General features: G+C 33.8%; 4 protein-coding genes across 4 annotated transcripts; 1 reads left to right on the top strand and 3 right to left on the bottom strand.

Moving 5' to 3' along the window:
• Window positions 1-11,302: 11,302 nt before the first annotated feature.
• LOC139864792 (16 kDa phloem protein 1-like) lies at window positions 11,303-13,945 on the bottom strand. The gene is made up of 5 exons (XM_071853363.1): window positions 13,806-13,945; window positions 12,470-12,535; window positions 11,989-12,127; window positions 11,611-11,746; window positions 11,303-11,494 (listed from the first exon to the last, which is right to left on the bottom strand). The coding sequence occupies exons 1-5, from the start codon at window positions 13,870-13,872 to the stop codon at window positions 11,438-11,440; spliced, it is 465 nt and encodes a 154-aa protein (XP_071709464.1). The 5' UTR covers window positions 13,873-13,945; the 3' UTR covers window positions 11,303-11,437.
• A 3,167-nt stretch (window positions 13,946-17,112) lies between these two features.
• LOC139862971 (F-box protein CPR1-like) lies at window positions 17,113-18,896 on the bottom strand. The gene is made up of 2 exons (XM_071851607.1): window positions 17,661-18,896; window positions 17,113-17,255 (listed from the first exon to the last, which is right to left on the bottom strand). The coding sequence occupies exon 1, from the start codon at window positions 18,752-18,754 to the stop codon at window positions 17,687-17,689; it is 1,068 nt and encodes a 355-aa protein (XP_071707708.1). The 5' UTR covers window positions 18,755-18,896; the 3' UTR covers window positions 17,113-17,255; window positions 17,661-17,686.
• Window positions 18,897-19,879: 983 nt separating this feature from the next.
• Window positions 19,880-21,466, bottom strand: LOC139863297 (16 kDa phloem protein 1-like). The gene is made up of 5 exons (XM_071851931.1): window positions 21,400-21,466; window positions 21,204-21,269; window positions 20,325-20,463; window positions 20,091-20,226; window positions 19,880-19,951 (listed from the first exon to the last, which is right to left on the bottom strand). The coding sequence occupies exons 1-5, from the start codon at window positions 21,464-21,466 to the stop codon at window positions 19,880-19,882; spliced, it is 480 nt and encodes a 159-aa protein (XP_071708032.1).
• Window positions 21,467-22,062: 596 nt separating this feature from the next.
• On the top strand, window positions 22,063-23,178 carry LOC139863298 (protein ALP1-like). Its single transcript, XM_071851932.1, has one exon. The coding sequence runs from the start codon at window positions 22,063-22,065 to the stop codon at window positions 23,176-23,178; it is 1,116 nt and encodes a 371-aa protein (XP_071708033.1).
• The last annotated feature ends 4,458 nt before the right edge of the window (window positions 23,179-27,636 follow it).

Below are 27,636 nucleotides of genomic sequence, written 5' to 3' on the forward strand. Positions count from 1 at the left end.
TAGAGAAATTTGATGGGAGGATCAATTTTGGCTTATGGCAGGTTCAAGTCAAGGATGTGTTGATTCAGTCTGGTTTACACAAGGCTTTGAAGGGTAAACCCACCCTTGTTCCTGGCAGTGATTCTAGCAGTAAGTTCGATGAAGAAGAATGGGATGATATGGATTTGAGGGCAGCAAGTGCGATTCGTTTGTGTCTTGCAAAGAACGTGCTTGCAAATGTGCACGGGTTATCAACGGCAAAGGAGCTTTGGGTTAAACTAGAGCAGTTGTACCAGGGCAAGGGCATCTCAAATCGGTTGTGTCTTAAAGAACAATTTCATACTCTGCGTATGGATGGGGGTTCAAAGATTTCAGATCATCTAAGTATTCTTAATGGTATTGTTTCAGAACTTGAAGCTATTGGAGTTAAAGTGGATGATGAAGATAAAACTTTGAGGTTGATATTATCTTTGTCATCGTCTTATGAACACATGAAACCTATTTTGATGTATGGGAAAGAAACTCTGAAGTTTGAAGACGTTACTAGCAAGCTCCTATCCGAGGAGAAAAGACTGGAAGGTAACGGGGTCTCGTCATCAGGAGATACGATAGTGTTGTGTTCGGATAGGCGAAAGAGAAACTCTGGGAAGAATCTGGTATGCTAGAGGTGCGGGAAGACTGGGCATGTAAGGGTTAATTGTCCAGGTGGAGCTAATCCGGCAAATGGCTCCAAAGACGCTAACATTGTCTCCGTTGTTACGGAGAGTGACGAATTCCTCTGAAGTCACGTCATCCTCATGGTGTGTCCGCGCCACCATGGAAAGGGATGTTTGTTAGCGGTTCCACAATTACACATGGGCATTGGTTTGGCATTTATGCAGGTTGTGTGGTGGAAACTGATGTTGTAGCTGATGGGACTTTCGGGAAAGCCAAACAGGGAAGTTGTACCATAAAGTTTCAGCTGGTTGTTCAACAACATGTGCCGAGGTGAAATGCTTGGAATGTGATATTCTAAGTGCTATACTCTTAATGGTGGAGTATGATAATTCTTGTTAAGAGTTATGATTGTCTGTGATGACAATGATTGTCGGTTTAGACAATGTTCGATGAAGATGCAAGTTTTGTCTCTTGGGAGATAATGTCAACGGCATGAAGATGAGGATCTTGAAGTTGTCGTCGAGGAAGCGTCTACATCGGTTATCCTTGCAATGTGGAAGCATGGTTATCTTCTTCTATCCAAAAGGTGGAGATTTGTTGGTTTATTTTGGTTAGTAGAAGATATGTTTATCCCACATTGGTGGGAGGAAGATGTGAGGGGTGAGTGACTTGGTTATATAAGAGGGGCTAAGTCTTCATTCCAAATCGCACCAATCAATACACTTTAAGTATTTGATTATTTCTTTCTTTCTTACCCTTGTTTGAGAGTTGTATTAGTTAAATATTTTGGAGAGTGTAGTTGGCTTAAGAGAGTCGTCTATATCATTGTAACAATTTGTGATATAGTGTATTTCTCTCTTTGGGGGCCGGTGGTTTTTCTCCTGTTTTGGAGTTTCCACGTTAAATCTTGTGTTGTGTATTGTTTTTATTTCTTTACTATTATTGTTGGGCTGGGTGGTGGGAATTAGTGAGACCGTAATTTCCCAACAATTATATCATACCGCATCCTCTATAGATCCAAGTAGTTTGAATGAGATGCATTTTTTTTTTATTTTTTTTTATTTATTTATTTTTTTTTTTTTTTTTTTGAAAAACGACATGCATTAAGTAAATAGTGAGAATGAGGTGCAACAAGCTAGTTTGATATAAACCATGCGGTGGTGGTTGCATGGTAAGACTTTGGCCTTTCAATGTGAAGGTCAAGGGTTCGATTCCAGTCATTCACAAAGTTATTATCTCTCATGGTCACGGGTGTTACCTGCAATGACTTCGGGCTGCTCGCAAAGCGGGTAGTCGTCCTGAAATTAGTCAGTTAAAAAAAAAGTTACATACCCAGGTTGAAAAAAAAAAGTTGAAAAATTCAAACACCATTATATATATTGTAAATGTTATAAGTGTACTTAAGATATACGGAGTATATTCAAACATAATTTTCACTAGAAAAATATGATAGAAAATATGAACGAAACTATGATGTGAATTGGTTAGATCAAAGTACATAACCCGTGTTACGTAAACGGTATATGTAAACATTCGAGTGAGAAAAACATGACAATTTCATAGTGGAAAATCATCAGCTGCGTTATACTCCGTATCTTAATAATTATACATTGTCTTTAGCGGTTTGAAATCAAGAATTGTAAAAAAAATTATGTGTATATGATTCCACTGATTATTATTATTATACATTTAAATTTTGGTGCTAATTGTCATTTAGCTTTTATCTTTATCTTATTATGAAAAATAAATGATTAAAAAAATTATGGCATATCTTTCTCTCTCTCTTTTTTTTTTTTTGAAAAGCAATCAACTTTTATAAATATATAAACAGGTAAGTACAAGTATACACTATGCTTTAGGGGGAAGAAATTCACCCCAACGAAAAACCGGATCGCAAATTATGTACAACTAACGAAACATAACAGATCACACAAGAACTAAATTAACCCGGATCAAGGTTATTAGTACTTGGAGAACCCATATTTGTTGGACATAATAACCATTGAAGCCACTCGCCCGAAAACCCATTTGAACGATTTTTAATTCATTCATACGTTTTGACTTGAATTTCGCTAATTACCTTCGCGGGAGCCTGACTGGGCTCATATCACAAATGTCAGTTTTTGATAGGGACAATGGGACATGATATAAACTATTTTAATGAGTTGAAGAAAATAAAAGTAGAATAAAATATTCAAATACTATCAAAGATATCGAATGGTAAAATAACATAAAATGTCAATTCCATTAAATTATATGCCCTTATTTCTTTTAGACCAATTTTAACGCGGCGTCAGAGGGGTCCCGTCAGACGCGCTGGCGTCGGGTGACGCCCTCTGACGCCTATAGTGGGGAGTCACACGTAACGAAAAAGGGGCATCAGTGAGTTTTGGAACGGAAGGTAACAGACGCGTCAGGGCTACGTGGCAAGTTATGATTGGTCGGTTCACCCAACGGATACTTTGAACGTTTGGGTTATTTTTATTTTTATTTTTTTAACCCGAATTTATCCTATATTCACCCAATTTTATCATCATCTTTCACCAAACACTTTTATCTTCTTCACACCCAAATCCTCCATCTCTCAAACTTCAATTTTTTTTAAAAAAATCACTATGTCGAATCCGAATCAAAGACCACCATATCCGAACGAGTACGTTTCGTACACCGATATGTTGAGGTACGGATCGTACATAGGTCAAGGTTCATCACACCCGAGGGCCGAGCCATCTACAACAAATACTAATTGTTTTGCCCCACCACCTCAAAACAACGACTCATCCGAAGACGACGATTAGTTTTTAAGTATTTTAGTACCGAATAATTATTATTTTTTTCCGTATTGTGTGTTTTTTTAACCGAATGTATGTTTTTAAGTTTATTAATGTTTAAAATATTTTAGTTTTTATTTAATAATGTTTTAAATTTAAATTGTATAAAACTGGTGGGACCTATTTGACACAGGAGGGGCGTCAGAGTTATTTTGGTGTAAAAGGGTGACACTGTCACGTCACAGGCAGATTGCATTTTTTTTGTCAAAAAGTGAATAATCTGCCTGTGACGTCACAGGCAGGGTTAAAATTGGTCTTAGTCGTATGATCTTTTTAATTTGGTACACATAATTTATGTTTAATGAAGAATACAATTTTCATAGTTATCAATGTCGAATTATTTTATAAACTTTTAAATACAAAACAGTAATAAGGGGCTACATTAATATTCATAAAAGTTAAGGGCTAAAAATTAGAAAAAGGTTTTCAAAGGAAATGCTTAAAAATGAATTGAAGGGTACTTATGTATATCGGTCGAGTCCAGTTTATATTAGACCATTCACTATGTATGACAACAAATTTTTTTTTTTTTTTTTAAGCCACAACAATTTAAATTGTTATGTCATAACTAGAGCTAGAGCTGGAGCTTATTTTTGAAGCTGTTAGCTAGAGCTTATTATTTTCTATAAGTGTTTGGTAAAATAGCTGGAGCTTATTTTCCAATTCATAAGCTCTACTTTTTTTTCATAAGCTAATAGAAGTAGCTTATTTTTCTAGAGCTTATGATTTTCATAAGCTCTATTTTTTATGTCTACCAAACAAATCTTATTACTTACGAATGGTAATAGTTTCTAAATGGATCATTGATATCATTACTTAATCCTATACGTCCATCTATAAAATAGGATTACTATGAAGAGAGATGACATATGAAACCTAACAAGAATAACACACAGCACATTCAGAACATCCATGAAAATATTAAGATTTTTAAGAAGGCTCCAACAATATTTTCAGGCATGGTGGTCATGTCCGTCAGTAATTATTTTGGCCGTTGTACCCTAGAAAACAGACGACACGTAGATGACAAATCTTTTTTTAAGAGAACCATGTCTAACTTTGACCTCGGCTCCATCTTTTGTTCATGAGTATCATCCGCCGACTGTTCTTTGTGATAATATGTATCCCGATCGATGTTTTATTGTATTAAAACTTGTGGTATGATTAATCATTTTGTAACCATAACATTTATCATATATGTATGATAATTCGTTTTTGTTATTAAAAATTGTTTCGGGTATTGTATTTTCAACAAAAAGATTAGTTGTTCTGTTGTAATTATATTCACTATGTCAATCTTAGTTATCATCATTGGCACATAGTCTATAATTTAATTTTAACATCTACTAGATTCTTATATTTGGCCATTCAATGAATCGTGTACTTGATATCAAAACGCAAGAACACCCCCACACATCCATGGTTTTGTGTTCAACTTACACACCCAGTGGGTTAATGCTCATCCTTTTGTCATGACCCGGAAAATTTCGACTAATTTAAAATCAAACTCTCGATACGATATTATATTTTTGACACGATAAGCAAAGTCTGTTAGATTGAGTTTCAAAAATTTTGAATTTATTTTCATGAATTCATTTGACCTTCGACTGTTCCGACGATTCACGAACAATTAATTATATATATATATATATATATATATATATATATATATATATATATAATAACTGGAAATATTAATATCATTCTTATTATTAGTATTATTATTTTGATATTATTATTATTAACAATTATCATTTTTTTTCTTATTAGTAATATTATTATTATTATTTTTATTATTATTAATGATATTAAAAGTATTATTATTAATATTTATTAATTATTAATATTAAATAAATATAAATTATAATTCGGATGAAAACAAATTCAATTAACATCCATGTCTACTTTTAATTATTTCTTCTGATTGATATTCTTGTCTGAAGTTTGTTACACTTATCCATCAACTTTTAAACTTCCTATTGCTCTTGTTGTTTACATCCGTGAGTGAATAATTCATCTATGGGACACTATTTTCTTTTCTCCTTTAACAAATTCTATATATATAGAATTGCACACATAGATATATTAGATATTATATATAACATCAGATATATAATTGAGTTCTGTTACATATCACTATCGGGTACAAATTACCATCTGCTTTATATTTTATTTTTGTCTTCTCCTTCCTGGCTCGAATAATTCTGTTTACACCATATTCATAATATAATTTGATTAATACAAGTAGTTAGGGGATTCAATCACTGCTACATCTCTTCTTCCTAATCAAACACCCATAGCTGCTGCTGCAGTTTTCTATATGTTTCTGTTACTTTCAAACAGACCCAAACAATCATCGATTTACATTACAAACTTGTTAGGTGCCTGCTGCGTTTATCTTTCTGTTTCAACCCATGAATTCTCCTTCACAATATCACTCCACCCACAACCATTTACCACCTCCACGACAACCACCTTCTTCTTTGACAACCTTCATGAAATACCACCTTGTTCTTCGTTTAATCGTCACACTAAACTACTCAAAAATATTACCTATTCGACTACTACAAGTTGTTGCTTGTAACCCTACTGTACAGCAACGTTTTTGTTGTTAATTGTTCGAATACCACCACCAGAACTATCGTCAATCACCACTCTTTGTTGCTTTTATTGTTTTGCTATTCGATCAATCAAAACCCACGACTACCTCTATCTAACTATCTCTCTCTCTCTCACTGTATTTTTCTTCTGTTTTGAAACCGAAGCCAAACAGCTTTCTATCATCTCTTTCTGCTACCGCTACATCTTTTTTTCCTTTCTTAAACATAACTTGCTATGATGTTTTCTACTTCTGACTTCTACTTCGAATTATAACCAAATCAAACAGCCATCTAACCTGCATCTGCTATTGCCGCTGTTTCTGCAAAGAAAACCCACAATCTGTGACGAGAGGAAGAGGACAAGAACATGTTTAAACTCGCTCAATTTGGATGCATTATAAATAACGCATGTGTTAATAAACAAGTGGAACAAAAAGCACCAATCTTGCCGACCAATTTGGGTCACTCAAATAAAGGACGTTCCATTTTTTTCTTTCTAAAGTAACTTTGATGATTATATTATGATGTGTTGTCAAACCCTATAACCCCACCGATTACTAGCTCGTTTCAGTTCCTTAAGATCCTAACTACAAAAGCCTACAACCATCGATTGGTTTAAGTAAATTAAGTGATTGGGCCGTTTTATTTATTTTATTTTCGACTTCCTTGCTGGGCTTATGAACCGTATTGGGCTGCTAGCAAATCCACTTGTTTTATGAAGCCCAATATAATACCACTGCCACCATCGTTGTTGTTTACAACCACCACTCAGCATCAATTTTTTTATGAGTTGATCATGATAATGAAGACTCTATGTTGAGGATGAGGATTAGTAGCGAGATCATGATGAGTAAGATGATGAAGTCGTTGATGACAAATAAAATGATGCACGATAAAGATGATGGGATTAAAATGATTATGATTATGGTTAGGATTATGATGATGCTTTAATATAGATAACATTAATAATAATAATTGATGAAGATTATGATAATAAAAGATGATGATGGAAAGATGATTTGGGAAGATGAAGAAGAAAATTTATACAGATTAAAAACGGGTTATATATATTTTAGGGTGATATACTTTCAGAAAAACAAAGTTGGACGAATGGTTAAGAGTGTTTTCGGGTTAGCGGGAGGTCGCGGGTTTGAGCCCGGGCTGAGGCAGTTTATTTTCTTTTTGAAGTTTTTCCTCATAAGGTAGTCTTATTATTATTATTATTATTATTATTATTATTATTATTATTATTATTATTATTATTATTATTATTATTATTATTATTATTATTAGGAATATAAGTATTATTATTATCATTATTATAAATTAAAATTAGTATTTTATTAAGATTAACATTATTAGTAAAATTATTATTTTTATCATTATTATTATAATTAGTATTATTATTACTTATTATTAGTATTAAGTATTATTATCAATATTTTTTTTTATTATTATAAAAGTAAAATAACTTATTACTATTATTATTAATTTTATCATTATCAAGATTTTTATATATTATTATCATTATTTTTACTATCAATACTATTATTTATTATTATTACTATTATTAGTATTATAAAAATATTACAACTTCCTATTTTTAATATTATTTTACCAAGTAAAGTATTAGTGATATAAAAATATATTTTAATATAATCATATATATTAATATAAATTTTAATACATTTAATTAAGTTATTAATGAACACATAATTTATTAAGATAACATTTATAATATATAAAGCTGTTCGATTACAATTATATGAGTTAATATATATAAATGATATAGGGTCGTGAATTCGAGATCAACCCTACACTTGTTCAATGTCGTCATATGTATTTTTACTACAAAATACAGTATTGTGAGTTTATTTGATTCCCTTTTACTCTTTACATTTTTGGGACTGAGAATACATGCGCTGTTTTTATAACTGTTTTATTAAATGCTTTTGCAATCTATATTTTTTGGACTGAGAATACATGAAATGCTTTTATAAATGTTTGACGAGATAGACACAAGCAAAACATTCCTCGAATGAATTATTATACAGACGAGAGGTTATGTTGATTATTATATCTGAATTAGTTGGACGTTATAATTGCCACTAATTGATGTGAATATTTCCCCCTGATTATTATAGCTTGGTAACCTAAGAATTAGTAAACGGGTATGGCCCCTAATTCACGCGAATCCTAAAGGTAGCTACCGGGTTTAACACCCCCACCCAGAATGTTCACTAGACGGAAGAGCTAGTGGTCGTGGTGTTTAGTACTTCGAGGTTTATATATTTATTACAGACTGAAAGTTCTGTTTATTTTGGGGATATTTATGATGCGCATTAAATGTTAAGGTCGGTTACCAAGCAAAGAGAGCAAAGTGAATGTTATATATCGAGAGAATGATTTTTATACACAGGTTATGTGTATGATATTTTGTACACGAGATATGTGTACGGTTATTAAGCATTTTGAAAAATAATTTCGTACACGAGATATGTGTACTGTATTTAAAGGAAATCGCATGTACATTACAGGTGGGTGTAGGATTCGGGCCCATTTGTACCATGCACATTTAAATCTTGTGGTCTATCAAAATGATGAATTTTATTGTTTATGATAAACCTATGAACTCACCAACCTTTTGGTTGACACTTTTAAAACATGTTTATTCTCAGGTATTAAAGAAATCTTCCGCTGTGCATTTACTCATTTTAGAGATATTACTTGGAGTCATTCATGACATATTTCAAAAGACGTTACATTCGAGTCGTTGAGTTCATCAAGATTAAAATTAGGTCATTTACAGTTTGGATATTATGAAATGGTATGCATGTCTGTCAACTTTCGTAGAAATGAAAGTTTGTCTTTTAAAAACGAATGCAATGTTTGTAAAATGTATCATATAGAGGTCAAATACCTCGCAATGAAATCAATTATTATGTAACGTTTATAATCGATATGAACGGGGCATTTCACCTTTCATAGCTTCCCTACATATCTTGCAACTTAATATATAATTAACCATAATCATATGTATCATATATGATCTTAATCAATGATGTAGTCAAATGCCCTCACATAAGATTTACATCTTTTGTGTTTAAGATTTTAACACATATTGAGCAATTCTTAGTCATATTCTTGGTTGAACCTAGAGACATTGAATTAAAAAACTTAACAAAGTTTTCACACTCAAATTATATTTGCAAATCTGATATCTAGTTAGGCAATTCAACATCCAAGATAATATAATAAAGATGCACATCAAATTTACCGAGTTTCATATGCAATGGAGATAATCCATATCATTATTGTCATCAAATATTTCGGTTACTGAATGAAGCTCCGAGTTTATCTTTACATAAATTTCAGACAATAGAATATTTGCTACTAATAGTTCTCTACAGGTGATCATCATTAACAAGTCTAAGTCTAGCATGTCATAAACTTTAATACCAAAAATTCAGAATAAAAGATGCATAATTCTAATTCTCCATGCTTTTTCTTACAAGGAATTTCATATCACATTCATTGTATCATGACAAAATCTGAGACCATGTCTGATGATACGCAAAACTAAATTTGTATCAAAAAGTCATATTTTCGAATTGACTTGCCGTTCGTCACAAATTTCATCTGGAATTAAGCCGACACATTGGTCCAGGAGAAAGGGCCTCCTCTCGGTTCCACCTAAAACGAACCAGGAAATTATACCGATTTCTTCTTGATTTCGGAGGGAAGGCTTTTCATTTGCTCGATGAAGTTCGTCTTTGTTTTGTTGGAATGTGGTGACTGTAGTAAACTCTGTTGTGTGCCTGTAAGTTTCTGTGTCTTAATTGATTTCTGATACAAACATATGCTTTTCACGTCAATTCTTGAGGCACTGTTGTTGGTAATATCACTTTGCCGCCGGCCGTCGCTACCGTTGTCGCTCTCTCCGTCGTCCTCATCTTTTTTCCTCATGGACGGGCTACGAAATCTCCAATTTTGATGTTGACAAGTGGTGTTTGCTAGAAAATATCCAAGTAAGTTAACATGATGAGCCCTTTTGCTCGGATTTGGAATTGTGTATGCTGAATTTATTGATTGGGTTGGTGTTGTTGGTTTGATGAATTAAATTATCATCGTTAGACATGACAACTCGATTCTTTGGTAGATGATTGAAGCTTAATAGAGTGTTTAGATCCAAGATCAACACTGAAGCTTTGGTATCATTTGGCAAAAGTGAATTGAAAATGATAATGTTTATTGATTAAGTTAATTGTTCCCGAAAAGATAGAAATCTTCGTGTGGAGAGCTATTAAAAAGAGGCTTCAGGTTCGGATCGAACTTGACAAACGAGGCATCGATCTACATAGCGTTCGTTGCCCCGTGTGCGATGACGGTCTTGAATCGGTTGACCACTCTTTGGCTACATGTAGTTTCTCTTTGGATGTTTAGTCTCGTGTTTATAAGTGGTGGAACTTTGGTAATATCTCCAACCTAAATTATGCCGATTTGTTTCGAGGAAAGTCACCCCATGTCATGTCAAATATCAAAACAAAATTTTGGCAAGCCGTGGAGTGGGTTTGTGCGTATCTACTATGAAAAAATTGAAATATGAAGGTTTTTCATGACAAAGGTAACATTGCTCCGGTCGTGGTTAATGAAATTCAAGTAATGTCATATGATTGGATTTCGTGTAGACTTAAATGAAAAAGCATCGACTGGCACACTTGGCTCGTCAACCCATCTTTGTATTTAGATAGTTAAAAATTCGTGTGGGATGCAATCTTTGCACCCTAATTTGTATTCGCGATTTTTCTTCGGTTTTGGCTCAGCCTATTTACTATGGTCGTTGCCCTTTTGTATCTCGTTTGGAACTATATATTTCATACCTTGCTTTTTTTTTTAAAAAAAATGTATGTTACAGTGATTTTGCTTGTTCAACCTACCTACTGGCAAGAGGTTCATTCAGAAACAATCTCTCTATCCATAGGACATTAAGAGTGAGGACTTTCTCTACTGTTGGGGTGTTTCACTCTGAGTGGAGAAACGACTTCTCTTTATTCTAGGATAGGGGAATGATTGTCTACATCTTACCTCCCCCATAGCCCACATATGTTGGATTGAGCTTTGTTGTTGCTATTGTTGTAGTGATTTTGCTTGCTTATTTATACACAAGTTTACATGTCTAACAAAGGCAAGGAACCTATGATATATTGAAACGAATCATTGATTTAAATAAGGCATCAGTCATGTGTATGTTGTGAAGAAGCAAGACTATAGAGTTTTACCACTAAAGAATTCAACTAGAACTTAAATTTAGAGACTCCAAAACTGAACATTCATGAATTCCATAGACCAAATCTAGAAATTACTCATAAACTACCACCGGTTCTCTTTCCATCCTCCAAATTCTTGCCCATATGTTTCGGTTTCCTCCTGTATCCATGAAAACCCAAATGAAAAAACAAGTGAAACTATTGGAGATGTCTGTTGTTTTCTGTGTTGATATCTGAATCTGAATAAAGTTTTAAAAAGGTTCGAGATTTAAGTACCCTTGGAGTGAAGGTGATACCAACGCGAATATCTCCAGAGTAGGTTTCACTACTATTCACAACACTGTACTTTTGAGTACGTATCTCAGCGGTTCCATTTTCCACTCCTAATTCCAGTACTTCTTTCAAGTAGATCCTACGTAGACACAGTAAATAGGTAACACCTATGAGTATGTTGTTAGAAAAGATAATTTGTAATTATGTTGGAATAAAATAAATATAATATTGGAAAAGTTCTTTTATGTCCTGCAACCCTTTCCAAACAGACGACCATTTGGCCACCTCCAACAAGATGAACATGTATATTACTCTATAACTACTACCTAGCTATTCATTTGTGAGATCAACATTCAAAATTTGGTCAAAGTAAAATCTTACGTTGTTTGACCAATGTAGTCATCAGCTGAGAAGGTGTCATGGTCCATGATCTTGAGAACAAGTTTAGGCTGTTCATCTGCTCCAGGAAACTCTACCCTGAAGCTGAATTTTTCGTTCCACTTTGGGTTGCTACCTTGTCCTACATCATTCAAAACATTAATATATATATATATATATATATATATATATATATATATATATATATATATATATATATATATATGTATATATATATATATACAAATAATCATGTATTAGCACAAAAAATTGCATCTTGCCATGGCCAATTCAAAGTCAAACTAATACTCAGTATATTATATGTATGTCAATGTTTGGAATCAACATTTCAATTCATGTATGTACACTCTCTTATTTAAATGGTAGCATATAATATTACCAAAGAATCTTTAGTGCTCTTATTTTAAATGGTAACATAATTTTGATAATTTATTTCAGTCAGTTGAGATCAAATTAATCTTACCTTTGGCAACAGTGCTCTTGTGCTCTTGACTCTTGTATTTGATCAGCACATATGGATCTATGTTGTCTACACCACAAGGAATACAAGAAAATAAATCAATTATAAAGTATATACATAACATAATAATTCCTTAATAATTCTGAAAGAGGAATGGATGGAACATAATATAATACAGTATAACACAATAAAGTTATCATGATAAGTATAAAGGGTGTACAGACATAATCAGCTAGTCATGCAACCTGAGGTCCAGAGCAGATTAAATCAATACACATGATAAACAACTATACAATCTATGGTAAAATGTTTGTCATAATATGGGTCACCAAATGCTAACTATAGCCTGTCATATTTAACTTAATTCAATATTAATAGTTCAAAGTTATCATACATAAACATTCATATCAAAATCAAATAAAGAAAGTTGGTATCACAAAGGAAATTAACTTTTTGTAGTTTATAATAAAAGTAAACTGAGTTTAAAATTGTAAATATATTAGGCCTAATTATTTTAACATTTATTGTTGATAACAAATTTAGATAGGCAGATATGGTTTAAACCAAGAACTAAATGAACTCCAAACATAGTAGTAGACTAGTCGTAATATACTGTATAATATAGTATTCTTAATGACAGAAATTTATAATCTAAAATAAAATAATGAAACAAAGAAGGTGAAAAGTATGACAAATGTAAACAGTATACAGGTCAATCACCACATGCTTAATACGGAGTATATTTTTAGAAAGGTTTCATTACAACTTATGATCCCCAGCTATGGATTACTCAAATGCCATTAGATCAAACAAACTCTGAACCTTAGTCCTCAAATCAGCTACCAAGGCGTTTGACAATGTAGCCAATTTATAAAAATAATAATTATTCCCAACTAACAAATTGTATTTAACACTTTTATTACAGAATATACTTATACTTATTATATTGTTAGGTGAGGCTCACACGATGAACAATTGAACATTCAATGGTTAATTAGCTACAACCAAAGCAATAAATACTAATCCGTACCATGTAATTTTATTTATTATTGTTATATTCTTTTCTAAATAAAATGATGTCGTTTTGAGACTATTAGCCAACCGATCACATAAAAAAAAGGTGGAGTTTACATTTGTGACCGGCCAACACCGGCCACGTCAACCACCTATATTCACGGTCAACATGAAGGAACACGAAATTTCAGCCAAAAATTACGCTAAAATCATAATAAAACGATTTAAAAAGCTTGAACTACAGATAAACTGAACGATATCGGTCGATTAAACAGATTTTGAGGAAAAAACTGAACGAGAAGTGAAATTTGGGTAGAATACGTACTGAGGAAATCGGATTTGGTGAGACCGTGAGCATCCACCAGATTCACCTCCATTATTCCGATCGTCATTTCACTATCTTCAATTTCAAACACGAACAGAAAATTAATAAATTAAAAATGACGTATTTAATTAGAAATGATGAAATTGAGAAAATCACACGCAGACGGCATTTTACATGAACTTACTAAATATGAGTAATAAAGAAAATGAGGACGTCATGACTTACAATATTTACTTTTCTACCCCTGTATTTTGTAATCATTGGCAGTTTAAGTACTTTTAGTTTCTTTAATGTTAAAATATAAAACTGAAAATTCCACAAAGGATGTGACTTTGACTAAGTCAAAGTCATCCTTTGACTCTTTTAATATCATCCGAGATTAACATCATCATGGTTTTATACATTGTAGTGTAGTATCAGCAATGGGTAAATGAATAAAATTTTCAATAGAGTAGTTAAAAGCACAAGAGCACCATTGCCACAACCATTATCACATTATGTGAGTCGTGTATGTCCCATATTATGCTTAGATCAGGGTCTTCTTACATTGTTTGTCCTATTTCTTCATCAGTATGAGAGGGTGTCATGATCCATAATCTTTAGAACAAGCTTTGGCTGTTTGTCAGCACCTGGATACTCTACCATGAATGTGAACTTTTCGTTCCATTTAAAATTTACTTCCTAGCCCTAGTGTCTTGCATCATTTAAGGCTGCAAGCATAAAGATGTTGGTTCACATACTCACATATATTTTGGGATACCATTTACATTTTTTATATCTCAATTAAGTCCGTATTATATACTCTACTCGTCTCAAAATAATTGTTTAAATTTTCAATTTTATTTGTCCCAAAATAAGTCTCTAGGGAGTAATAATCGACTGTGACAAAGAAACATTAGAGATGGGTTATAACATATAGTCAGTTTATCTTGCGATGAGATGAAGTATATAAACTTAAACAATAGAAAGATTCATTGGGTCAAGTGGGATGACATTTTGAAAGAAAAAGATAAGGGCGGTCTTGGTGTGATTAGCATGGAATCTCTCAACAATTCTCTTCTTTATAAATGGAGGTGGCGTTATGTCCATAACAAGAACCAAATTTGGGTCAAAATTATTCAAGCTATTCATGGTGTTCAACCGGATGGCCTTTATCCTTGCATCACGCGTGCTCCTGCTACTTGTTGGGGCAAAATTAACAGTTGTCTTTTATCTTTGCACTCTTTGCAGGTTATTCACCCTTCAATCTTGTCCATTCATGTTGGAAATGGTCTTCATACTAGATTCTGGATGGATAGATGGTGTCATGATTCCACTCTTGGTGCTCTTTTCCCACGTCTTTTCTACCTTGACGTGAATAGGGAATGCTTGGTTTCTGATAGATGGCAGAACCTTAATTGGGTTTGGCAATGGCGAAGAGGTGTTCGTGGTGGGGCAGAAGCTGATCAACTCACTTCTCTTTGCAACTTATTGGAGAATGTTTCATGTACGGATAAGGTGGACAAGTGGGTTTGGTCTCTTACTTCTGATAATGTGTTTTCGGTTAGCTCTCTTCGGCATATTTTAGATAGCTCTATGGACGTCTCCCGACACACGTACTGGAATAAAGTGATCCCTTCTAAAGTCCTTATTTTTTATTGGCGCCTTTTGCTTAATAGATTGCCCCATAAGAAGAATTTGCAGGCCCGAAATGTGTATTGTTCTACTTTCTCGTGCTCTGATTGCGGATTTTTCTTGGAGGATTCGAACCATATTTTCTTTCATTGTCAGTCTGCTTCTCAAGTGTGGAGTTTTGTTGCTTCATGGACCGGTATTTCCCTGCCTAGGTGGTCAAATGGGTTGGAGCTTCGGAATTGGCTAGCTTCGGCCTCCCCAGACCCAAAAGTTACGCTTGTTTTACACTGCATCTGCATCACATCTCTCTGGTCTATTTGGAGGCTCAGGAACGATATTGTCTTCAGCTCCGGTTTGTTCAAGAAGAGCCATCTTTTAGACTACATTGTTGTTAATGCTTTTGATTGGTTATCCTCTAGATCTAAGTTATTTAAGATCGATTGGAATGTTTGGCTTCAATTTCCTTTGAACATTTTGTAATTTTTTCCTAGCTTCTTGCTAGCTTAATTTAATTCTGCCGTTCTAAAAAAAAAAGATGAAGTATATAAACTAAATGATTAAACGAATACAGATAAGTTTTTTTATGTTAATGCTAACCGGGGAAGGAGAATTATATACAGAGTAGTTAATAAGGTTTGAATCTAAGACTTTTCGTGAAGATATCAGAACCTCAAATACTCGTTTGCCTTGCGATAGTTTATATAAACTAAATGAAGGCACCTAGTTATTCTGGTTATTGCATACTATTTTTTAAATGATCACATATGACAATGTACAAAATTGTTGTATATTTATTTGTTCATTGACTTTACCTTTTGCAATGGTGTTATTGTGCTCTTGACTCCTGTATTGGATTAACACACATGGATCTATTTTGTGTGCGCAAGAACGAATAAAGAGCATTAAGTTATTTGGTGTTCAATATCCATATTGCACCTTAGTGTTCTTAATGGGTATTATTCGGTGCCAGTGGCCTCTTAGCTTTATGGGCGATATCAGATGATTGGTATCTCACCCCACATAAGTGTCAAGGATGGAGCTGCAACAGGAGAGACTACTAACCCCTGCTCTTGTTTGTAACCGTCTTTTACGAGTCTGGAAAGCCTTACTCTTTAAAATAGAATGGAGAAGGGCGGACAACACAAGATTTTGAGTCTCGCGTGTCTACCATTTCACCACCAACGCATCTTAAAGTGAATCATATTCCATGAATATGATATGAAATAAAAGTGGAATGTTGGAGTATATCTATCGATCATGTCATATATGCGCGAATTGGATGTCCAATTGATTACTTATTACCTTGGTACTCACGTAGAAGCAGATGCCAACAACTGCAGGTTTTCATCACCCATTTTTGGCGATAATCAGAGATGGTCATAGATTTTATAATATCTGAGGCGAGCCGACTTAAAAATGCTCTTATAAACAAAAAACCCATTCTCTTACGGGTTTGGAACAAATCAAGTTAGGCCTAGATGGCACATTCCAACGACCAATTTCTATTCAATAAATGAATAGTATATTTTACAAATACGAGGAAATAAAATCCTAAATATAAGACGTTCACAAAAAAAAAAAAAAAAAAAAAAATAGAAAATTCCTCTTACGGGTTTGATTTCGAACCATATATAAACGTTAATAACAGAGTCTCACATTAAAAAGGAAAAAAAAAAATAGTAGATAAAAAATCTTATAAAACCATCATATACAAGTTATTGAAATCTATTAAGCTGCAACTTATTGAAATCCATGCAAGAATTTGGTATCATTTTGAATACATGATAAATAGTATCCAAAGTAGCACTAGTCCCTGGAGCTAGTAGGAGAATGTCCCTTAATTAAATGAAAATACAAAACAGAATATCAGTATATATATATATATATATATATATATATATATATATATATATATATATATGCAACGTAAGTAGTACAACAAAGCAAAATTTAAAATAAAATAAAAAAACAAAAAAAAAACATGTGTGCGACTAACAATTTATAAACTTCTTCTGTTAGTAAACAGTTAGAAGAAAACTGGCACCCAAATAAATTAAAGGCACATCCTTTGGAACACGATTGATCAGCAATAAATATAAGCAATCAATCATTATCATAAAGATACATACATATATACATATTACATATCCACATTTAATTTAATATGTAATGTAATGTAATAATATTATGTATTATGTATTATGTAATGTAATAATAAGAAAGCATAACATTTGTCCATACCATCATGTATCTATAGAAAGAAGCATTCATAATGATAAGAATATCCTCTTTTTATTCTTTTTCTCTGGTTTCTCAAAACTAGAATCCAATTCCCTCTTGTTGTTGTTGTTGTTGTTGCTTGGTTTCATGAAGAGATAGGGAGATACAAGTGACTTGACATATATTGGGGCAGGAATATTAAACCAATCCTGCGAAGACAGATCTACATTTCCTTTATCATCATCACATAAACGCCAAGTGTTGTTTGGAAGGCGATCGAGCTTGTACGCAATAGTGGCAGCAGGAGCAGCATACTTATTACCTTGGTAATCATGTGGAAGCATTTGCCAACAATTATAGTTTCTCATCACCCATGCGTGGCAGTCATCACTAACCAAATCATATGGTCGAATTATGCATAGACATCCTTCAAACACTCCTAGTATGTTTTCATGCTCATCACCACATACATATTTCGCATCACATGGTTGGGGGACTTCTTTGAATTTGTCTAGAGATAAATCGTAAGAAAGAATAACAGTTTTGTTCTTCTTCATATCATTCACAAACCAATGAAGCGCCCCATCGTATAAAACACCGGCAAGAAAACGATGATGAGCATTATAAGTTAAATAGTCATCACATTCTCCGACGGTGTATTTCCATTTATTCGACTTTAAAGATAACACTTGAAAACCCATATGATGATTGGATTTATCACTACCAAAAACAACCTTGTAATCATCCGTGGTAGAATCATAACCAAAACCCCATACGACTCTATTGTTGAACTTGTAAGGAAGAAGCATTGGCAGTTCTCTAACCTCCCGAGTGGAAGGATTAGTTACTAAAAATCTATCTCTTTTTTTAAAAAAAGAGATGCAAACAAGGCCGTTACATGAACCAACCATGTTATTAGTGCTATAAAAGAATTTATAATGTAATTGAATTCTTAAATCTCCATGCTCACGATTCCTATTAATACTATGTTTTAGATGAACTTTATTAACAAAATAACTAGTTGATAAATAATTATACCATGACTTACAAACACTCTTGCATCGGAGAACATCTTCTACATCCAACCTTGCAAGTATCTCACCCACCACATCCATTACAGCAAGATACGAGGCGGAATGTGGAATAGCGAGATAAATATATCGATGAAGTTGTCCAATTTTAGATTTTTTAGGGTTTACGACAGGGTTCTAAGATTTTAGATTTTAGGGTTTTCTAGGGTTTAATTTGGGGATTCTTGTAATTTCGGAATTCAGCTTCGGCGATATTTTAACGAACCAATGTTTATTTTATTGGGCTTTATTAATATTTTAATTAATTTTAAATTAAATTCAAATAGACAGAATTTCATTGATGGTCCCTCTTATTTGTATCTGATTATACTCGTGGTTCTTATGTTTTTTTCATCAAAAATAGTCCCTGTTGTTTGATTTTGTATCAACCCTAGCGGTGACATGTAGTCAGTCAGATGAAAACGTGAATTTTTTAACTGTGACGTGACAATAAAGTTAGATAGTAGTGAGTGTTAAATTTAGGTGAGTGAAATGATTTTGAGTGATGTGGTGAAATATGATTTGAAGTTAAGTATAAAATAAATAAATTAATAATATATAAAGATTAATCATAAATTTTGATTAGCTCATACACCCCTGACGCGTACTTTTTTCCGTCAATTTTGTGACTAACGCCCCCGGACGTCAGGGTTAATGGCGTCAGGGCGACAAATTTCTTTCCAACTCACATGTCAGATCATATTTGGGGGCGTTTCTTTTCGTTTTTTATAAGTCTGGTTAATGGTGGTCTTATAAATTTAGGGTTCGACTATAAATATAAATTCTTAGATTGATGGAAACATAATAATAGTCTACATAGCATTACAGTCATTAATTAATGGCGGTAACGTACAAACCTTTTTGCACCAATGAACGACATTTGATGTATTTATCCTTCGATAAATATATTATACAATCATATATTACAAATTATACTCTTCGATGTATTATGAATGAGACCGGGGACGTCAGTAGGTGATTAGGTGGGGATTTTTTCACAAACACTAAGTTACAAGCTATCTTTGCCTAAGATTAATGTTTATTTATATTTATATCATTTAACTTCATAAATATAAAATTTATACAAAAGCCAAGATTACGCGTGAGCCTTACAAGGCTAGTTCACGTTCTACGAACATTTTCATCTTAATTTCAGTATTTACCAAACATCTACATTCTCCTATTCTGACATTGACTCTCCTTCCATCCTCCAAAGTCTTGTGCATACGCTTCGGTTTCAACCTGAGAAATATATATTAACAGCCAACATACAGAAAACATATAAGTAACACTATCTTAGATATGATCTAATTACTTTGATAATTAATTTTTTTAATTTTATTTTGTTAGTTTCCTAAATTATTAAAGATAAAATGAGTACCCTCGGGGTGAAGGTTACACCAACTCGAATATCTCCACAGTAGCTTTCGTTACTATCCACAACACGAAACTTTTGAGGATGTAGTTCAGCGCTTCCATTCTCCACTCCTAGTTCCAAAAGTTCTTTCAAGTATATCCTGAATGCACGACAATAACAATAAGGATAGAATATTTTAAAAAAAATCGTGTAATTTTGTCAACCAATAATAAAGATTTCAGGGTATCAGGGTCTTACGTTGTTTGTCCTAAGTTGTCATCAGATGAGAAGGTGTCATGATCCATTATCTTTAGAACAAGCTTAGGTTGCTTGTCCTCACCTGGATATTCTACCCTAAAAGTGAACTTTTCGTTCCACTTATGATTACTTCCCTGCCCTGCATAATTTTAAGGTTTCATATATAACGAGTAAATGGATCAGGTTTAAAGATATTTTGGGATAATATTTACATCTTTTTACGTCACCAAAGTCTATAGTATATATATAATAATGGTTAACTTTGACAATGAATTAACATATCTTTGATGAGATGAAGCGTACAAACTAAATAAAAAATGCACCTATTTAATTATTGCCATACTATTTCTCAAATGGTGACATATGACAAATGTATCAGACGAGGATAAAAAAAACATGCGCTTCGCTGTAAGATGGTTTTGGCTGGTTCATGGTCAGTTTATTGCACTTTTAACGGTTGATTAATCGAACATTTAAAAAAAATATTTAAAAAAAGAGGGGGAATATAAAAAAAATACGCTTCAATGCAAGGTGATTTTGGTCGGTTAACAGTTAGTTTAGTGAACGGTTCATTTAATTTAACATTAAAAAATAAAGAATGTAAAATGATAGTAAAAAAAAAAAGTAGGAAAAAAGCATAAAGAAAATCATTAGAAAGTAAGTTTTTTTATAAAAAGAAAACTTGAATAACTAAGTTACCCCTAAAAGTGGGAATATTACCAAGGTGATACTATGAATAGTAAATTGTATCCCTTTTAGTGTGTGTAGATAATAGATAATAATAATAATAATAATAATAATAATAATAATAATAATAATAATAATAATAATAATAATAATAAAATAATAGTAGATAATTGTTAAAGTTTGTTTATTTACCTTTGGCAATAGTGCTCTTATGCTCTTGACTCCTGTATTGGATTAATACATATGGATCTATTTTGTCTGCTCAATAACAAATAAAGAGCATTGAGTTATCTGGTGTTCGCTATCAATGACTTTTTATCGATAATCAAGATAAGTTGCATAACAACTATAAGAAGAATCGGAATAGGAGTAATAAGTAATAACGTACTGAGGAAATCGGACTTTTTAAGACCGTGAGCATCAACAAGATTTACCTCCATTATTCCAATTGTCATTGTTTTCAAACTTCTCTAAACCTTATATGTTTACCCGTTTATTCGTTTGATATACCTCCCTAAATCACACAGAAGAATAAACTGAAAATGAAACTAAATTTAGTAGACTTCAATGTATATGAAGAGCTAATCAAGATTGAAAGATACATATAATATTACAAGTTAAGCCCCCAAAGTTTGAAGTCATGCAAAACAACCAACTTGTAATTATAATTATTGATGTCAAATGTTAATTTAATTACTAAAAAGGATGTTAAAGTGTGAAAAGGTGGTGTAAGACCATAGATAACGCAGGCGTTTGTCGCCGTTTTCCGACCACAAACGCCCGGAATGGGCGTTTGTGGGCGTTTGTGGAGGGGCGTTTGTGCTTTAAAAACGCTGGTACAAACGCAATTTAAGGGGACGTGGCACGTTTTGATTGGTTCAAATTTTATATCCGTTGGAGAAGCTAGCCGTTGCTTTTTTTTTTTTTCTTCTATAAATACACACTCTTTATTTTCATTTTTCACACTTGTATTCACTACACACTCACATATATACACACTCACATATATATAAAAGTTTATATTTTCTTTTTGTTTTAGTAACTAAAAAATATGGATTTTTTAGCCTTAAGTATCGATTTGCTATTCGATTCAACGTCGTCCGAAGAAGAGGAAGAAATCCAACCAAGAACTCGTTTTCAAAGACAACCACGACGTTTTTTAAATAGAGATCGTGAAGCAGCGGGTCAATTATTGTGGAACGATTACTTTTGTGAAAATCCGACGTTTCTGGACGACATTTTCAAGAGACGATTTCGGATGCGCAAAGTTTTATTTCTCCGTATCAAAGACGGTATTCTTCAACACTTTTATACTCCTAATGCCCCCGATCATTTTACTTTTTTCCAACAACGTCCGGATGCACTTGGACGTCTTGGTTTCTCAACTATTCAAAAAATAACTTGCGCGTTACGGCAATTATCGTATGGGATGACCGCGGATATATTTGATGAATATATTAAAATGGCGGAAAAAACGGGTTATGTTACTTTAAATAATTTTTGCAAGTGTATAATTGACTTATATGGGCGGGAATATTTGAGGAAGCCTAATGCAACTGACATTGCTCGGTTGTATTCGGCGCACGAGGAGAAACATGGTTTCAAGGGAATGTTGGGTAGTATTGACTGTATACATTGGGCATGGAAAAATTGTCCCGTAGCATGGAAAGGTCAATATACGAGAGGTGATCACGGTCACCCGACGATCATGCTTGAAGCGGTTGCTTCATACGATATGTGGATATGGCATGCGTTTTTTGGGATGGCGGGTTCAAACAATGACATTAATGTGTTAAATCATTCTCCGTTGTTTGATTCCCTTCGTAAGGATAGAGCCGCACCTTCACCGTTTGAAGTAAACGGAAACCAGTATCCCTTTGGTTACTACTTGGCGGACGGGATATATCCCGATTGGACAACACTAATAAAGGGGTACACGACTCCAATTGAAGAGCCTAGAAAAAAATTTACTAGATTTCAAGCGAGTGCTAGAAAGGATGTTGAGCGTACATTTGGTGTTTTACAAGGTCGGTTTGCGATTTTAAAAACACCGGCACGAGTTATGAGTGTTAATAAGATGAGAAGGATAATGTATAGTTGTATTGTTATGTACAACATGATACAAGAAGATAACGGGTTTGCGTTAAGTACTTGGGAACAAGAATAGTTAGATAAACCCGAAAACCGGCCTCGTCGCAATATTCGAAGAAGGGTCAAAGATCGTCGATCACGAGAGAAAGAGATTCGCGATCGAGACGTGCACGATCAACTTCGTGAAGATTTAACGACTCATATTTGGAACCTCCCGCCAAACTTTCGCTCGATGCATAACTAGTGTTTTTTTTAATAATGTACTGTAATGTTTTTTTTTTTTTTTTTTTTTTGCGTGTTTTTTTTTTAAATAATTAATGTACTTTTGTCTAATTAAGTTTATATTTTGTATTAAACAAAATAAAAAATAATTTAAAAACAATTAAAAAAAAGAAAAAGGAAATGCCACGTCACAGGCTTACCAAAACAAAAGCCCCCCATTACAACTCCCCCCCCCCCCCCCCCCCAAAATGTCATGGCCCAGTCACAGTTTTTCCCCAAAAAGTGCAACTCCACCACTCCACGTCACAGTCACCATTATCTATGGTCTAACTGGTGTCATTGTTTTGAACACGACAATTTCAAGATTCCTTCAATACAATGACGTCTTAGACCTCTTGTAGCGGCAGCATGCAACGACGTGGGGAGGGTGAGGTGGCTTCAAGCGCCGCCCCCCATGTCCAGTATCAAGGCATTGCTTTTTGATTTTATCGAGCGTTCTTTGGATAGTCACGGCCCAAGCAACGGCAAGGCAAGCAATATGATTGGTTGCTTTTTTGTTAATATTTTTAATATATTATTTTAATTCAATTTTTATCCCTTATACCAATCATATTTTACCACATCATCACAACACTCTTAATCCACACTAAAAACCCACACCACCATTACTCTACAAAAACAACCCACACATCCTAGTCATCAAAAAGGTACAAAAAGCAACTCACGTCCCTAACACACTCCCCTAACCACTACAAATAGTCTATACTACTTCAAAGTTACCCCATTGTAGTATAAATCCTTTCGATATCTCATTTCGCATTGTTTAATCATTTGGATTAAATGAATAAATGGAGTAGTAATCTCCGATACAGAAATATAAAAATATAAAATCTTGATTGAGCTCAATTACATTATTCAACTAATAGGAAGCGTATCTATATATATACCAGATACAATCATGAATGTAACAGAACTCCTATTTAAGGTAAATTAGTCAAAATGCCTCCGTTACCGGAAATCTCTAACAATATGACTAAAAAGGCGAAATTGCAAGATATGCCCCATGTCCACGCACCACGCATCATGCGTACCCCATGGTTCTTTGGATAGTCACGGCCCAAGCAACGGTAAGGCAAGCAATATGATTGGTTGCATTTTTGTTAATATTTTTAATATATTATTTTAATTCAATTTTTATCCTTTATACCAATCATATTTTACCACATCATCACAACACTCTTAACCCACACTAAAAACTCACACCACCATTACTCTACAAAAACAACCCACACATCCTAGTCATCAAAAAGGTACAAAAAGCAACTCACGTCCCTAACACACGCCCCTAACCACTACAGATAGTCTATACTACTTCAAAGTTACCCCATTGTAGTATATATCCTTTTGATATCTCATTTCGCATTGTTTAATCATTTGTATTAAATGAATAAATGGAGTAGTAATCTCCGATACAGAAATATAAAAATATAAAATCTTGATTGAGCTCAATTACATTATTCAACTAATAGGAAGCGTATCTATATATATACCAGATACAATCATGAACGTAACAGAACTCCTATTTAAGGTAAATTAGTCAAAATGCCTCCGTTACCGGAAATCTCTAACAATATGACCTAAAAAGACGAAATTGCAAGATATGCCCCATGTCCAAGCACCACGCATCATGCGTACCCCATAGTGTGCGATGCGTGTAACCGAACATATCTTGGTGCTCAGCTAATGTTCCAAGCAACCAACATCACGCATAGCACAACACGCACAATGCGTGTTGGTTCGTGCATGGTGCGTGAAGCAACAGATAAGATAAGGATATTCATGATAAGATTTTCTGATATTTCATTCGATTATCAAGATCTTAAACGCCATTAAGCCACATTAAAACGTTACCAACACAGTAAAAGCCAAACGCATATCATTTTTTCTTGTTTATTGTCGGTTATTAAGACATTAAATTAAAGTCAAAAGTGGGGATCCCAAGCTCACGGGCACCAACACATTAAACGTCCATAAATATCACCAACAACATCACCAACACCAAAACGCATCATATATCTTTACCACCACCACAACATCATCACCACCACCACACCAATATCATCGATAAAGGTTTAGGCTCTGTCCCAGCATCACCACCACCAATATCTTTATACAACCACCAATATCACCACCAACAATATCTCTTAGTTGTCCATTGAATTCCCAAATGTATCCAGTTAAGTGAGTATTTGAACCGAGAGTAATGTTTGGGCATTAAACCGAGAGTTAAACTCACGCTTACTGGTTCTTTTGGGCATTGAATGGACAACAATCATTGAAAAACACGCACGCAAGCAAAAGGTGATTTGGTACGTGGTGTGTGTTGATTGGTGCATCGTGCGTAGTAGTGCGTGTTGCACAAAAATGAAGTAACCCGAATGAAGAAGAGAAAAAATATGTTTCACGAGCTTAAAACAGCTCATCAGTTGTATCTTGAGTTTTCAGGATAACTGATCATCTACTTTATATTTCAGGATAACTAATCTTGTTAAAGATATCTTGAAGTTGTTGATGATCCACCATTTGTGTCAAGATCTTTTCATCGACATTCGCCCCCATTCACCTTATTCCTCGACATTCACCCCACCAACCTCAATAGATGAGGAAAATAACAACTCAGGTAACCGTCATTTCTCAACTTGTCCATCATATTTCTCATCTTTGGTGGTCTAGGTTTAATCGAACTATAATTGTTTAGTGCATGGAGTCAGTTTAATGCTTATTTAAAGTCACACTTATTAAAATTATGGTTACATTGCTGGTGGGTTAAGATGGTAACAAGTATGTGTTAATGGCGGAATGTTTTGAATACCTGAACGGATGACTATGTCTGTCTTTTTTCATACAACAACAACCATCCAGTACAACATGTGACTCTAATAACCAAGTGAAATAGGGATGACATCTACCTAAGTCGATGTTTATAAACATCTCCACCAGATGTTTTAATACGCATGGTCTGTTTGATCGTTTGTGACTTCATTAAGCTTTGACAATGCGGTGTTTAATCATTGCGTTGTCAACGCTTAATGAAGTCCCAAATGATGAAGCAAACCGTGCATATTTAAGCAGTTTGGAGGAGATTTTTAAAACATAGACTTTGGTATATGTCATTCCCTTTCTTCCCTTTCTCCACTTGGTTATATAAGTCAAATGGTGACTTTATGGTTGTTTTGTATATTAAAATACACCGATATTAATCCATTCAGGTATTCAAAACATTCCACTCTGTTGTCAAGTACTTATTACCATTTAATCCACTAGTTATGTAACTTTACGTTTTTAATTTTAATTTTAAGTTCAAGTATCTTGTACTTGACTCAACACTTACAATTCAATAAAACTTGAACCATCAACGAGGACCAATATGATAGACTAGTTGAGTAATAGTGGTTACGTGAGTGGCTATTTTTTTCATCCGTCGAGGATACTAGGGACTTGACGAAATAGGTGACATGCGGTCAATGAGGATGATAAGATTTTGATACAAATGGTGGACCATGAATCTCCTAAAGATGTGTTAAACAAGATAACTTACCTTAAAATGTAAAGTAGTTGATTTAAGTTGATGCGTTATTTTAAGATGTTTACGGGACAACGCAAACCATAGGACACTTTCTTAGGTGCATGGGCATTGGCCCCTAGTGGGCTATCTACGCTTCTTTTGAAGCATCGCGTGTACATAGATAGGATTGTTGTCTGGATACCGGACATCTAACCATGGACCATAAATAGTTCCATCAAATATAGCCCGCTGCCTTTTAGTCAACTCAATTGCTATGCTTCAGATTGCAGCCAAATTATTCTTCAAGGTCAACTTACCCGATAAATATTTCTAAAATCAAACCATAAAGAACATAAATCAAACAGTCAACCAAAAAACCGTTAGCAGCATGCACCATGCACAATCAATTCAGGCACAAAGCGAGCGTGGTGCGTGGTTCCTGCTTGCTTGCGTGCACAAAAAGGTCGTATCAACGGTTTCTCTTAATTTTTATTCAGTCAAACAAAAATCTAAGGCTAAACAACATGAACAAAAGATTACCACTACTTACAATACATATATATTACATACACCAATGCAAATTAACCAACAACAGATTATACATATAGGCACACAAGGTGTTCGACCAAATGTATGTTAACAAATAATGAAATAAATGAAACAACCCAACCCGTATTCCATACGATAAATTTTTTTTTTTTTAAATAATACACATTTACACGCCAATTAAATATGTAAACCATTCCA

This window comes from Rutidosis leptorrhynchoides, chromosome 8 (genome assembly GCF_046630445.1).
Source record: "Rutidosis leptorrhynchoides isolate AG116_Rl617_1_P2 chromosome 8, CSIRO_AGI_Rlap_v1, whole genome shotgun sequence".
In the NCBI taxonomy this organism is placed as follows: domain Eukaryota; kingdom Viridiplantae; phylum Streptophyta; class Magnoliopsida; order Asterales; family Asteraceae; genus Rutidosis; species Rutidosis leptorrhynchoides.